Source organism: Protopterus annectens, chromosome 4.part0, assembly GCF_019279795.1.
Source record: "Protopterus annectens isolate FY-2018-M chromosome 4.part0, PAN1.0, whole genome shotgun sequence".
NCBI classification, from domain to species: domain Eukaryota; kingdom Metazoa; phylum Chordata; order Ceratodontiformes; family Protopteridae; genus Protopterus; species Protopterus annectens.
In genome coordinates, this window is record NC_056733.1 from 1,311,069,995 (window position 1) to 1,311,086,261 (window position 16,267).

The following is a 16,267-nucleotide window of genomic DNA, read 5'->3' on the forward strand; positions in this document are numbered from 1 at the left end:
TAACCTGTCTAGGTAGTGTTGGTGGGGGATTGCTTGGCTCATTGTACTGGCATCACGTGTAGAGGTGCAGTTGCATTGCCCACAGCAAATGGTCTAAATTGCACATGCCACAAGTGGTATGCAAATATCCTTCCTACTAGAAACTATTATGTAGCATACAAACCACAAGGTGTGCAAAGACTAGGAGAATATACAAAAAGTGTCCACTCTCCCAGTCATTGCACTCAACTTCTCTACTCAAAAATCAAGGAGAAAACCATAATAGTGGAGGATAAAGGTCCAAAACTAGGGACAAATTTTAAATGTTACTCTAAACTCTAATTCACATAAAAAGTTAAAATAACAGCTTTTACATCAACATGCATTCTCTCAACAGTAAGATGAAACTCTAATGTCTTATATTACTGAATGACTTTAATCCTTGGTGATTTATCAGAAAAGGACAAGGCAAAAAAATTATGCAAAATCAGGGATAGTTGACAGTTATGCTCCCAGTGGATGACAGCAACACTCTTACAGGTTCATAGGTAGGTACTAGGCTATCTGCCCGAGGGCATTTATAAGACTAGCCAGAGTGTGTTGGATTTCGCCACCCCATTGATTAATTAAATGATCCTCTGTCAAGCAGAGCCAATGAAGTGATCCCAGGGGTGTATTTTCTGTTACCCATCCACTCGTCAAGGTTTCTCTTGAAGAGTGTTAGTGAGGGGCTCTGCCTGATGTAATTTGGAATTTTGTTCCAAAGCATGGGGAGTCTCTGTGACAGGAATCTTTCCCTCCAGCATATTCTATTTATTGTTGTGATGAGGTTTAGCTCACTAGAGCGCATGGCTCGCAGTGACTTGGATTTCTTTAGGTGGAGTATGTCCATCAATTCTGAGTTGGACATAGCTTTGTAAGTCAGGCAGAGATCACCTCTGAGTAAACGATATGCCACTGAGTACAGCCGGAGTTTTTTCGGTCAGGCTGCATAGGACATATGTTTGAGGACAGTAATCCTCATAGTGAGGTACTTTTGTGGTCTTTCCAGCTGTTGGAAGTGTCTTGTGAGGTACATCCCAAAAGGGGCATTGTACTCTATGATGGGTCTAATGAGTGACGAGTAGAGGGGCACTATAACCTCTTTATTTCTAGATGCGAACCCTTTAGTAATTAGATGGGCCACATAGAAGGATTTCCTAACTACTTTGGCAATATGATTGTCAAAGGAGAGATTACTATCTACCTGGGTCCCCAGATCTCTTATTTCCTCTTCTGTATTAAGGGGGCTGCCACCTATGTGGTAATTTGTGGGTGTTTTGTTTTTCCCAAATGGGATGACTATGCATTTTTTTTGCATTTAGCTTGAGGCCATGACTTTGACACCAGGTGTCTGCCTCAGTAAGGCCCTTTTGGAGGATGTCCGTGTCAGCCGGAGGGTCAATTATGGCTCCCAGTTTGCAGTCATTGGTGAACTTGCTTAGCCATACTCCTCCTGTGTTTGCCTGTACTTCTAAGAAGTATATGCCGAACAGTAGGGGTCCCAGGACCAAGCCTTGTGGGACACCACTTGTGACTGGTTTAGAGTCGGACCTGGAGCCCGCAATTCTTACTGTGTGAGTTCTGTCTGTAAGCCAGTTAGCAACCCATCTCGTGACATAGGGGCTTATGTTCAGGCTGGTGAGTTTTTCTGTAATACCTGAGTGGGGAATGGTGTCAAAAGCCTTGGCGAGGTCAGGGTAAGGCTGTGTGAACCACCTTTCCCTCGTCTATGGCCTTGGTGATAGTCTCGAAGAAGTCAACCAGGTTTAGTAGGCATGATCTGCCCTTAACCAAAATCAAAAGGTTCTCCCCAAGTCCAACTTGTAAAAACAACTAAGTGGGAATTAGATTTCTACCACATATGTTAGACGATGTGAACCTTTACGATCTATACTCTAATTTATTCTTAACATACATGGCTTTGTTTTCTTCTTTACAACTAATTATTTCCCCTTATACTGCAGTAGGGCTGGGAGCCTTCTCCCAAGACCTACCTATCCTCATATGTAATATATTTATAATGTGTATAATTTTTTTTTCTTTTTGTAAACATGTTTTGTACTATGTTTCCATATTCGAGACTGTTTTTAGCTACTTTTTTCTGTATTAACGTTTGGCGCTTTTCTACCCTGGCCTCCGCTGAAAATGGACCTGTGTCCAGTCGGACTTTCCCGGTCAACAAATGTAAAATAAAATAAAAAAAATAATAAAATTAACAAAGCCGAACTGGGTTGGGTCAAGTGTTTGGAGGGTTCCCAATGTCTTTTTAATGAGTTCCATGATGATGCACTCAACAGCCTTGCAGACCAGGCTAGTTAGGCTTATGGGGCGATAGTTACCAGTGTCAGTTGTGGCCCCTCCTTTGTGGAGAGGAATAACCGTTGTTGTGTGCCATTCTATAGGCACGTAGCCTGTGGAGAGGCTGAGGTTGAACAGCATGTTTAGATGGGGGGTTAGTTCGTTCTGTAGTTCATGCAAGACGCAGCCTGGGACACCATCTAGTCCCACTGACACTGTGTTTTTGGCTTTTGAAAGGGCTGTTTTCACCTGTGCATCTGTGATTTTTGGGAAACTACACTTTTCCGGTATTGTTGTGGGCCCTTTTGGAGGTGGGGGGGGGGTGAAGTTTGCACTGAATCTGCCAGGATGTTGGCAATATCAGTAGGTTCAGTATATTTTGTGCTATTTTGCACTAGTTCAGTGCAGATCTGCGAGTTGCCACTTAGATTCTTAACCTTGGATGAATTCATGAGGGACCTAAGTTTCTTACTGATACTGATCAGGGATGTCTTTCCTTCTTGGGATTTGCTTTTTTTCCGAACTAGTTTCCTCCTTCTATTGTATAGCCTGTTTATTGCAGGGGTCCACCAAACTGGTTTCCTTCTTTTAGAGGAGTGAGTCTTGGTTTTGCTAGGGATGGCATGATCCATGCATCCTTGTAGGTGCTCATAGAGTGCATTTGTAAAGGTTTCTGCATCTTGGGCAGCATTATCCTTTAGCTTGGGGGCTGTGAAACTTACCACCTCTGTCTTAACTAAGGTGAAGTTTGCTTTAGAAAAGTTTTTTACTGTGTTTTCCTTAGTTGGGAGTGGTGGTGGGGTGTGGACATCCAGAGTGATTAGTTTATGGTCTGATCTAACCAGTGATGGGTTGACCTCCGGTGTGGAACACCTGCCGCCCATGTTGGTGATGACCAGGTCCAATATGTTTTGACCTCTGGTAGGGGAGTTTACCAGCTGATCCAGGGCATTTGAGTTGATGAATTCCAGGAAGTGCTGGGTCTGGGATTTTGTACTCTAGTAGTTTTCCCAGTGAATGGTAGGGTAATTGAAATCGCCCAATATCAGGGTGTTCAGTAGGATCTTCATGTTTTCCAGTGTCTCCAGAAAGGTAGAGTGGTGATCTTGGGTCATGGAGGGTGATCTGTAGCAGGCCACAATTTGTATTGCAGATTTGCCCAATGTTAGTTGCACATGGATGATCTCAGAGGTATCATGCTGCGCCACTAACCTGGAGGTGTAGGCATCCTTGATGAATATGGATACACCCCCTCCTTTTGTGTGTGGTATGAGTTGTAACCCAGTAGTGATGGGATGCTCTCTGGAGCCCTGAACCAGGTTTCAGTTACTGGACAGATGTCGACGTTCTCCATACTGAGGAGTGCTTTGAGCGTGTGCATTTTGAGATTTAAACTCTTGGCATTGAGTAGCATAACCCTCAATTTTTGTTAATTGTGCTGTTTACGGAGGTGGGTTTGACTTTTAAGCCTTGCCTAAAAAAGGCACTATGGGGCAGCAAGAGCCTTGGCCAGTATTCAAAAGCCTAGAGGTGACAGGTGCAAGCCGTCTCTTGCAAAGCAATGCGGCTTGTCAAGCATGTTGTTCCAGGCTGACAGACACTGGATCCCCTTTGAATGACACCAGAAGCTTAGCCAATTGTTGAAATTAATCATTGTTTCTTTATACTGAGGTATCATTCTTGGTGAGGGCAGGATGCTACTCAGGGTCAGGGTCATACCAGCCTGGGCTGCATGATCAGAGAGCTCTTCCATGTCTCTTTTCGTGTAGTCCAGGGAGGTACGTCTCAAGTCATTCACACCAACATGAACAATGACAGAGTCATATTTGTACTTGTTCTGGAGTGAACTGAGTGCTTGTGTTATGTGGCGGATTCTGGCTCCAAACAGGCAGCTAACAGTAACCTTCTGCTTGTCCAGCCTAGTGAGTGGGACGTCAGTGTGCCTGACTATAGAGTCACCTACCACTAGTGTGTTAGGTATGTTATTTCGTCTTAAGGGCTATGATTGTGTGGCACACTGATTTTGTGTTTTATGTGTTGTCTGGTTTGTGATGGGAAGTGCAGGTTGTTTGGGTGTCTGCTTTGGAGGTCTCTGATGCCTTTTCAGGTTTTTATTTAAAGCCTCCGAGTATGACTTTGTGTATTTATGTTTATTTTTTGCCAGTGCTGTTTTAGTAGGTCTGTGTATGGCTGGAGGTGTGGTGCAAGTGTTAACCTTCCCCTCTTGACTGTCTGTTCCAGTCTTGGGTGGAGACAGCTTAGCTTCCAGTTTCGCTGTATTACTGCATCTCTTGCATATGTTAGTGTTTTGTGGTAGGAGGAGAGGGTTGTCTGTGTACATGATGCAGTTGTAACATTGCCTCAGGATACCCAGATTCACCAGCTGGACTGGAGAGTGCACCTGAAGTTGCCCTTTGGTCATGCCTGAATAGTAGGCTGAGCTGCTTAGTCACTTGGTTGGTGAGGGGTGAATAAAGAGCATTGCTCTGATGGGCAATCAGTGTCAGGGTATATAAGTGCTTGCTATTAGGTCTGAGCAAGTGCTGGCCTGTAAGATGCTTTTTGAGTGCTTAGGTTGAGAGTTAGACTAGTTTCAAGGGAAAAACTGAAGAGGAGACTTAGTGGAGCCGGGAATAATTTAACCATAGCTAACCTGCACTGCCCGGTGTGCATTATAGTAGGGAAATGAAAGAGACAGAAATTAGCCCAAAATAGCCAATAAACTATTAACTTCTGGGCTGGAACCACTCCTCCAAGGACAGATAGGTTGCTCAAAGCTCCCCTCTCTCACTGGTGAACAGAGAAACTTTCTTCTATCCAAGTAAGGTATGGGCAACTCAGAAACTAGTATCACAGCCCTGAATTCAGCACTAGCCTGAAAATTGGACTGAAAACTTAGCTTAGAAAAGTGGGAAACACGGAATTTTTGGGTTTTTTTTTTTTTTTTGAAAAGAAGGCAAAAAACAGTAACAAAAAATACACTTAAAACAGCTTTAAATGACTACAAACAATCAGAAAAGGCTATCGCACTTTAGTGTGTAGCCTATAACAGTTAAACAAATTATTTAAACAAAAAATGTTTTAAAAGTGGAGGCAGTCAAATAAGTACAATATGTGAAAAAAACAAGCTTTTAAATCACAATAAATGCTGGAAAATCTGTGTTAAGGTGGAAAACAGTTAAGTACAGCAAGAAAGTACAGAAAACTGATACTTAATCACTCCAAAGTCTCTCTTCTAAGCTAGAAGGCTTGTATCAGTTTAAGGCTTTCTAGTGCTACCTAGTAGGTTAGTTACAGAAAAGATGGGAAACAAGCGCAGATGTGGTCTTTTAAACCAGAAACTTGAAAGAGACAGACAAACTGTCCAAATGGTCATTAAACTACAATTTCTGGGCCAAGAACCTCTCCTCTCATTGTAGACAGGCTACCTAGTGCTTACCACTCCCACTGATAAGCCAGAAGGCTTTCTTCCAACACCGAAAGGCTTGCGGGGCTCAGAAGCTTACCAACAGTCCTGGATACAGCAACTCTGTATCTGGACTACGTTAGTTACAGGAAAGGTGGGAAACAAGCTCAATTGCGGCTTTTAAACCAGAACGTTGAAAGAGATGGAAAAAAACTGCCTAAACAGCTAATAGCTGCAATTTCTGGGCCAGGAGCCACTCCTCTTGTGGTAGATAGGCTACCTAATGCTTACCACTCCCACTGATAAGCTAGAAGACTTCCCTTCAACACACAAAGGCTTGGGTGGCTCAGAAGCTTACAAAGAGTCCTGGATACAGCAAACCTGGACTACACTAGTTACAGGAAAGGCGGGGAACAAGTACAAATTTAGGCTTTTAAGCCAGGAAGTTGAAAGAAATGAAAAACTGCTCAAACGGCCAAATGAACTACAATTTTTGGGCCAAAACTCACTCTTCCCGTGGAGGATAGGCTACCTAGTGCTTACCACTCCCACTGATAAGCTAGAAGGCTTCCCTCCAGCACAGAAAGGCTTGGGGGGTTCAGAAGCTTACAAAGAGTCCTGGATACAGTAAATATGTACCTGGACTAGACTAGTAACAGGAAAGGCAGGAAACAAGCACAAACACAGACTTTTAAATGAGAAGGTTGAAAGAGATGGAAAAGCTTCCCAAACGGCCAATAAACTATAATTTCTGGGCCAGAAACCACTCCTCCTGTGGTAGATAGGTTACCTAGTGCTTACTACTCCCACTGATAAGCTAGAAGGCTTCTCTCCAACACAGAAGGGCTTGGGGGGGCTCAGAAGCTTACCAACAGTCCTGGACACAGCAAATCTGTACCTGGACTGCACTAGTTATAGGAAAGGCAGGGACCAAATGCAAAATGGGCTTTTAACCAGAAAGTAGAAAGAGATGGAAAAACTGCCCAAACGGCCATTGAACTACAATTTCAGGGCCAAAACCCACTCTTCCCATGGTAGATAGCCTACCTAGTGCTTACCACTCCCAATGATAAGCTAGAAGGCTTCCCTCCAACACAGAAAGGCTTGGGGGGGGGGTCAGAAGCTTACCAACAGTCCTGGATACAGCAAGTCTGTATCTGGACTTGACTAGTTATAGGAAAGGCAGGAATCAAGCTTAGAATTTTTTTTTTGTTGCAGAAAAGCAGCTAAAACAGCAGTAAATACAATTCAAATTGTAGTGCACGTCAGCACACCCAAGTGTGTAGCAACACTACGGCAAATACAGTTCAAATAAATGCAATTAAATTAACAAATGACTAAAAAACAAGTGCAGAAGGCAGTAAATTAGAAGGCTACTAACAAGCAGTAATAAGTGCAGAGTAAGAGCGACTGAACAGATAACAGCATGCAGAAGAGCAACTAAGACAGTTACAGAAAGAGCAGCTGAATAAAAAAAAAAAATATATATATATATATATATATATATATATATATATATATTTTTTTTTTTTTTTTTTTTTGAGGGAGGGAACATAGAAGGATTAAGAGGCTAGAGGGGTTGTCCTTCCCAAAAGCTCTCTTTGTACACAGTAGGAGTGCCTGAAATCAGAATATGATCTCACTGCACTCAGCTGAGTGAGCAAATGAGATGGGCCCAGAAGGAGTATCCAAATACAAATCTACAAGAGGGGCAGGCAATTTCAAAGCCACCAACATTAACACCAAAACAAGAACAGGGAGGGTGGGTGGAGAACTAACTGTAGAGAGAGAGCCACAACTTTAGTTGAGTTAATTTTCAGTCAAAAATCAAATAAATTAAATACAGTACTATATGCAAAAGAGCAGATAAAAGTGTACTTAAATTCACTTATACGTCCAGCTGATTTCAGGTAGATGTTAGCCGGCCAAAGCTCTGATATTAAGCAGAGATAACTCAAAATGTACCACTTATATAAGGCAAGACAGAACGTCAGTGATGAGCTGAAACTACCCCCCCCCCCCACTGCTATCCATGGCTACACAGAAATTCTAAAAAGTAGACTTGGCATCAGATTCTTGTCTTACATGGAAAATAATGTGTTAGCTCTCATCCATGGAGGAGCAAGTGGGTCCACTTGGGGCTTTGAGTTGGTAGTGGTAGTCATCAAGGAGTTGGTGAGCACAAAAAAACGAACTGTGCACGTAACTATACTTCTTGGTAACTAGCTCAAGCAACCACTTAAAAGGGTCTCTTGACAATTCCAGCACCCAGATAACAAATATAATGAATTAAATAAATAAATAAATTAAAACCAGCATTGGATATTGATTATTCATTTCTTGAGTAACATATGTTTAAACTGCACTTCATAATGACATACAATTAGATGCCATTTTGGAATAGAAACAGTGTTAAATACCTACATCTACCAGAAGAGATTTTACAAGGCAAATGGTATTACGGCCTCTGAAGCCTGCAAACAAATAAAAGTTGAAAGAAAACAATAATTCTGCAAGAAAAGAAGCATGTATGATATGCAGGCAGTGAGATATCCAACATGTAAAACTGCATATCTGACCACTGACAATCATCTTAATAGGGGCAGAAGAGTCCTCCAAATACAAATCTGTATGAAACATCATCATTACTAATTGGGTGCTACACTTGTCGGAGACACTCTGAAGATGTGAACATACAATATTTATGTTTAGGAAAAATTATACAAATGCAAGGAGACTTCTGATGACTGAAATTATTCATATACAGCTGTATGAGGAATCTTTACATATGTTATCACAAACTACAAAAAAAGAATAGTAACCATTTTTTATGGAATATTTTGTATATTAAATTTAAACCTGATTAGTAGCACAGCTTGGTAAAGATGGTCCAGAACAACAGAAGGTATCACGCTGACGAATATTTTACGTATTCTTGTTACTAAACAAATAAAATTACACACAAGTACAAAAACGGTGAAATTTAAATTAAAAATATACACACAAAATAATCAGCAAAAACAATTACTCTCTGCATAAGAAATTGAGAAGGAGATGAAAGAGAAGCTATTCAAGCTAGGTGCTTCTCAGATGAACAGTAAATATGGTACAATTTAAATTAACTTGTATAAAAACCAGACATAATTAAGTACTTCAAGTATAAGACAGTTCAGTAACACATAACATGCATGGTGCTAATGAGATTATCTTTCCAAACTAAAGGTCGGCATATATGCTCTCATTGGTATGCAGACTGTTATAAAGGTTATGGTGGCAGACAGTGGGGGTGGGCTGCTTTTTATCACTACATAAAGGACTAAGCAACAAATACAGAGAACTATAAAACATACTACCACACATTATAGCTCAGTTTGGCAATTTGCATAAAAATTATGCATTATTTCTTTCTTGTATAACATGTAAATTTATATAGGGTGTTTCTCAATTGATTCATGTAAAATTAACACTGAAACTGCAACAGTTAATCAAGACAACACTATCACATTTTATAAACATTACAATATATGCACCATAGAACATTTTCATATTGCTGTCCTGAAGTATGTAAGAAAGGGATTTACCAGGCTCTTAGTGCTATTTTGCTGTATTTCAAATTCCCATACATGGTGATTAATGTTATTATTAGCTTAGTGCAAGAGTTTAGCACCACAAATACAGATTACAATAATATTAAGGCTTGCTTTAGCCCATGTGCCATTGGAGATAAAGTGCTAGATTTTTTTCCCTAGGCATCTACAGTAACAGTAATGTACCTCTCCCATTCGGATATACCACGTCTTACAAAATTTGTAATAGCTCTGTCCTGGAGCAGACAGGTATATTCTTGTGGAAGAAATGTGGAAAAAATAATGTCAGCGAGGCAGTGATTCTTTACAGATTTAAAATCTAACAGCAGAACAGAGGGCAAACTTGGTACATTCATGAATATTTTGTCTGTTATAATTCAATATTGAAATAGTGTACAATGTGTTTAAAGATATAAGACTAAAAGGCATACAGTTTTGTTTTGTAAATGCACTTTGGTAAGATACAACAATAAACGGCATCTAATAACCAGAACAGTCTTCAAATGCAGCATTTGCATCATTTTTTGTACAATTCAGTCTTTGGATCACCTAAAGCAAAACACTACATTAATGCCTGAGCAGTAATTCCCCTTGAATGGCTCTTCCAAGTCCATATAGAGTTAAATGTTAAAAAGCAGTTTTCTTGAGGACCATTTCATCCTCGTCTTCATCTTCCTGTCTTCCTTTATGTTTCTGCTTGCCAGTGTTACTAGGCTTATATTTCACCCTGCAGTAGAAATAAAAAAAGATTAATCAGAGACATTTTCCCAAATTTTAAGAAATAACTTCTGTTTTCTGTTAATGGTTGGGAAAGCAAAGGAAACAAGTCAAAACAACTAATTCTTATTTAGAAAAACAAGTACATTAAAATGAACATTCACTGAACAGTAGAATCAAATTAATAAATTAATCATCTCTGTCATACGACATAACTACATTAATTTTACATGGAAAACAGTGCCACATTTAAAGTCAGTGGTCCTGTGATTTCATGACAGGTCATAAGACACAAACAAACACTTCTTCAAATAATCACAGTTCTTAAGTAAATGCAAATGTATTATAGGCAACACTACAGACTAAGCTATATCAGGAATACAATGGTCCTGTAGCAGCTAAAGTTCACAGACTATGACTCATTAGGTACAACTGTAGTGTTCTACTATCAATATTCCTTTCTTGTATTACCTAATCTTTAATTTTCTACCAGTGGAGTTAAAAGTCAAACTGTGTTGTGCCATCAAAATGGGCAAGCCTCCTTTCTTAGGTGACATGCAGTTGTGCACACTACATCCTATTCCACCCCTCACATGCTTCCTGCTCAAAGTGCTCTGACAGCACTCAGCTTGGGAGCCAACTCCTACCCACTACTAAGTGATATTCCGGAAGTGGGATCTCTTCAATCGTGATGTCTCCCCATCACTCCACTGAAAAAAACAAACAAGCTTTCGAGCATTTGTTTCACCTTTCTCTGTCCAGCCCTCTGACAGCTGAGACACTATTTGAACCCCGGTTGCCAGTGGCACAAAGAGATGCCTTGCCACTGTAACAACAAGCTAAGCTAGTTCAAAACTAACAAGATATGATGCTTGCTTATGTGAAGTTCAACTACACTGTTTAGAATCAGAATGCACATCACAGCCATGATAAAGGACAAATTATTCCAGGTATAACAATTCAAAGGGGATATTCCAGGGTGAAGCTCTGTCACCGCTACTATTCTGCCTTGCCCTTTACACATTAAGCTGTCTACTTAACAGCTTATGCCATGGCTACAATTTGGCTCCTAGAAAACAACAGTGTAAAGACTTCTCGTCTTCTCTTTGTCAATGATTTAAAACTGTATAGCTCATCAGATGAGGAACTGAAAGCACAAGTGCAAGTTGTCAAAACTTTTTCAGATGATATAAGAATGTCATCTGGTCTTGATAAATGTGCAAAAGCAACCTTTAAAGCAGGAAAACTACAGCACCATGAGAACATCAGTTTGGGACAAGAATGTGATATAAAAGAACTTGAGCAAGAGGGGGTGTATAAATATTTGGGAATTGATGACGGATGAACAATAATGAACAAATGCTTATAAAACTTAGTACGGAATACTTTAGAAGACTTAAATTAATCCTGAAAACAGTGTTGACATCTAGGAAGAAAATCCAAGCTATAAATCAATTTGCTCTTCCTGTCCTAACTTACAGTTTTGGAGTGAATGACTGGCCCCAAAACATGCTGGATTGATTAGATAGGGAAACAAGAAGAATGCTTCATGCTCACCAAATGAATTATAAAAATCAGTGCATACCAAGATTATATATTCCCTATTCCGAAGGAGGGATGTGCCTCCTTGAAATTGATTACATGAATAGATCTGCAAGCATGGGACTCCACACACATATCTGCTGACCTCACAAGACCCAAATGTACTGAAAGTTTTGAAACATGAGGAGAACGAATCTAAGATTACTTCTCTGCTTAGGCTAGCAGAATCATATTGGTGTCAAGCAGGAATGGAAATCAAACCACAGGTGGATAAAAAACAGGCAGCAATTGAATGTGCCAAAAAAAAAACAAAGAAAGAATATAAGGTAAAGGACCAGATGATAAGGCAAGACATGTGGAAAATGCATAAATATAGCTGCAAGTGTAGAAAACTTCTGGAAGAACCTCACGTTGATCAGGAACGAATGTAGGAATGGTTAAGGAGAGACAAATTTAAACCAAGAGATGAAAGGATTGGCAGCACAAGATAGTGGGCTACATACATGTTGGTTTACAAAGTTCATTGAACATGTGGGAGAAACAGACAAATGTAGGTTTTGTAAAACAGAATTGGAAACAGTTGCACACCTCATTGCTGGTTGCAACATACTAATGGCAGAAGGACTGTATACTGAAAGGCATAATAATGTGGCGAGACTGTTGCACTGGGGATTGTGCAAACATTATGGTACTGAAGTGGCTGAAAAACACTGGAAACATTAGCCACAAAGCATCATAGAAAAAGATGACGTCTATATCACATGGGATCATCCATTGCTAACCATTCAAAATACTGATACTAGAAAACCGGATATAGTGGTCCAAGAAAAGAGGACAAAGGTAGCATCGATCATTGAAATCATCACACTAAGTGACTACAGTGTCCTGTGTACAGAGATACACAAAGTCATAAAATATCAGGATTTGCAAGCAGAAATGAGAGCAATGTGGAAGAAATATACACAGATGGTTCCAATAGTAGTAGGAGCAACAGGTCGTTTTAGAAAAGAGAGTCTAGGATCATATTTAGATAAGCTACCAATACATGTAACTCCATACGAATTGCAGAAGGAGTCATTACTGGGCACATTACAGGTGCTGCAAAGAGCACTTTTGGCTGACATCAAGTACTAATTTCATGAACTTTAATTGTACTTTGACTTAGGAATGGGGTCTATGGCCATCATGGTATTAGAAAACTAAAAGATATGGAGAAATTACAAAGGCAGAGTTGGAGAGGAATTGCAGTGCCTCAAAATAGCATGTATGAGGACTAAAGAATATATACATATGTGGCTGAGTCAGGTATAAAAACGAGGTACTTAAGGAAAGATGGTTGCAGAATGCAGAAATCCAGGATGTCATCAAAAGAAGGAGTGCACAAATAAGTGGGAGATAGGAAAAGATGGACCAGGCTAAGAATGAATACTGGTTGACTAACAAAGAGACTAAGAGGGGAGTTGCAATAACAAAGAAAAAGGCGGCACAGACATTCTACCATTTTCTGGAAAGTGACTCAGTAGATAGCATAAAGAAACTATCAGGTTGCAAGGAAAAGGCAGAAAGATAAAGAAGACAGTCAGATACCCTTCATAACGGATGCAAGCAACAACCTGCTCACCAGTTTGCAGAACATCAAAGACAGACAGCAAGAGTAATTCCAGCAGCTTTTGAATAAAGAAAACCCCAACCCCACAGAAGCTGTACTGCCTCAGACTCACAACCTACAATGAAAGAAGAGGAGGAGCCCACCAGAGAAGAAGTAAGAACATCACTAAGGAAAATTAAATCAGGGAAATCGACAAGCTCAGATGATGGCACACCAAATATGATAAAGATGTTGAATGTGATAGGTGAAAAATGGCTCCTGATGGTACTTACAGGCATACCCCCCAGATGACTGGATAATAAGCACACTAATCCCAGTATTCAAGAACAAACAGGACATCCACAACTGTGGCAGTAGAGTTATCAAAGTGCCATCACACTGCATGAAACGTCTGGAGCGGGTGGTTGATAAACAAATATGCAAACTAGTAGAAAATAAGAGGGGAGATGACCAGTTCCAGGTGCAGCACAACTGACCTGACATTTGCAGTAAGGCAGATACTTGAGAAGAAGTTAGCGATGAAGACAGAGTCCAACTGGGCATTCCTATACCTGGAGAAAGCATATAGCAACGCCCCAAGATAACCGATTTCATCAGTCCTGCAGTGGTTCAGAGTCCATAAGCCCTGATATACTTATTGCAGGCTATGTACAAGGATCCAGTGACTCAGGTACAAACAATGTTTGGTCTCACAGAGATGTTCCCAGTGGGATTTGGTATGCATCACAGTGCAGCTCTGAGCACACTGCTATCCATACCAGTGATGTACTACACTACACTTGATCTTAGGCAAAATGCCGTGAAGTAACTGGTATTAGTAAACAGGTCAGAGGGGACAGATCAACAAAGTTGCTGTATTCAGATGATGTGGCATTACAGGCAGACTCTGAGCAAGAACTTCAACAAAGGACAGAGGAATGGAGTGCAAAACAGAAACCACATGGGATGAAACTGAGATACAAGACATATGCAATGATAGCAAATGAGGGAAATCAGAAGAAGCTGAGAATTGAGATAGAAGGAAAAGTCATGGAACAGGTAAACAGCTTCAAGCATCTGGGAGGACTGGTTGAGGAGAAGAGAATTCTGAATGAGGACATCAAAGCTAGAATCAGAGGGGATGCAGCCAACTGGCACAGAGCGTTAGGGCTAGTGTATGATAGCAAGAATTCTAAAGAAGTGGAAAAGTAAGGTGTACAAAACAGTGGTATGATCAGCACTAATGTACGGTACAGAAATCTGGGCAGTAAAGGCAGAACAGCTGAAGAAGCTAGAGGTGATGGAGATTAAGTGATTGAGATGGGTGGTAGGATGCACACTGTGGGACTGATGAAGAAATGAGGACATCAGAGCAGAAGCCAAAGTAGCTTCAATTGCAAAGAATGTCAAAGAGAGCAGATTACAGTGGTTCAGGTGCATGTGCAGAAAAACAGGAGACAATCTGCTGAAGACGATTTGGGACAAACAGGAAGATGATGAGAGGAAATGACGATGTCCAGGAAAGAAGTGGATAGACTGTGTAAGAGAAGATCTATGACAATCAGGATAGATTGTGTAAGAGAAGATCTGCGACAATCAGGATAGATTGTGTAAGAGAAGATCTGCGACAATCAGGATAGATTGTGTAAGAGAAGATCTGGGACAATCAGGATAGATTGTGTAAGAGAAGATCTGCGACAATCAGGATAGATTGTGTAAGAGAAGACCTGCGACAATCAGGATAGATTGTGTAAGAGAAGACCTGCGACAATCAGGATAGGTTGTGTAAGAGAAGACCTGCGACAATCAGGATAGATTGTGTAAGAGAAGATCTGCGACAATCAGGATAGATTGTGTAAGAGAAGATCTGCGACAATCAGGATAGATTGTGTAAGAGAAGACCTGCGACAATCAGGATAGATTGTGTAAGAGAAGACCTGCGACAATCAGGATAGATTGTGTACGAGAAGATCTGCGACAATCAGGACAGATTGTGTAAGAGAAGATCTACGACAATCAGGATAGATTGTGTAAGAGAAGATCTACGACAATCAGGATAGATTGTGTAAGAGAAGATCTACGACAATCAGGATAGATTGTGTAAGAGAAGACCTGCGACAATCGGGATAGATTGTGTAAGAGAAGACCTGCGACAATCAGTATAGATTGTGTAAGAGAAGATCTGTGGCAATCAGGATAGATTGTGTAAGAGAAGATCTATGACAATCAGGATAGATTGTGTAAGAGAAGATCTGCGACAATCAGGATAGATTGTGTAAGAGAAGATCTATGACAATCAGGATAGATTGTGTAAGAGAAGATCTACGACATTAAGGCAAAAGAGGTAGGAGAGTGGGACTGAAAAGAGAGATGGCAACATCTGACATGACCTCCCAGCCCCATGTAGAAAGTGAAAAAGGAAGATGATGATGATGGTGATGGTGAATGTACAGTTTCAAGATTTAGGCAGGTGAGTTCTTATCTCTACAGAGATCCTGAAGCCTAAGATTAATTTCTTTGACATTCTTATTTCAAGAACCAACAATGTCAGCATCATTAAACTTAACTGTTGTCATTAGCTGAAGACTCACTCAGTAACTGATTGCTACAACTTGTGATTTTTGTTCAGCATAATGCTAATTGTTTTCAGAAATATGAAATAAGTGCAACAAGCTTACAATATCACTGCTGATGGACAAAGTAGCACTTAACCTGATGAAATACATTTTATAAAATCATAAATTGATTTACATCATCACTGCATGACAAATGCACAAACACATACAACCCTGACTTATATAGAACCGAAAATTGCACAACACAGAAAAACATAATTATGACAGGTGCACCTTTACAAATTTAACCTTACTTTACTATTCTCATATTAAAATGAGCTATATACTATCACATTTTTATCAAAGTGTTTTACCAAAACTCAGGCTCATTTATACCAACAGGAAAACACTCCAAAATGTTAAGATACACTTAAAAGCTGTAATATTTTACGGATAACATATAAAATAGGATTCATTACAATGCAAACCAACTTTAATCATTTCAGCTACTTTGAAATAAAGGGGGATTATTCACGTCAGTCACAAATCAGTG

The 16,267-nt window shown here is 40.2% G+C and overlaps 1 protein-coding gene across 2 annotated transcripts in view; it reads right to left on the reverse strand.

The window, feature by feature from the left end:
* Positions 1-8,538: 8,538 nt before the first annotated feature.
* The window catches only part of SLC22A5 (solute carrier family 22 member 5), a 703,827-nt gene continuing 696,098 nt past the window's right edge, over positions 8,539-16,267 (reverse strand). For both annotated transcript variants that reach the window (XM_044069191.1, XM_044069190.1), the window contains one exon: positions 8,539-10,039. In XM_044069191.1, coding sequence (XP_043925126.1) covers positions 9,940-10,039 — 100 coding nt within the window. In that variant the 3' untranslated portion in view covers positions 8,539-9,939. The remainder of the gene's footprint in view (positions 10,040-16,267) is intronic.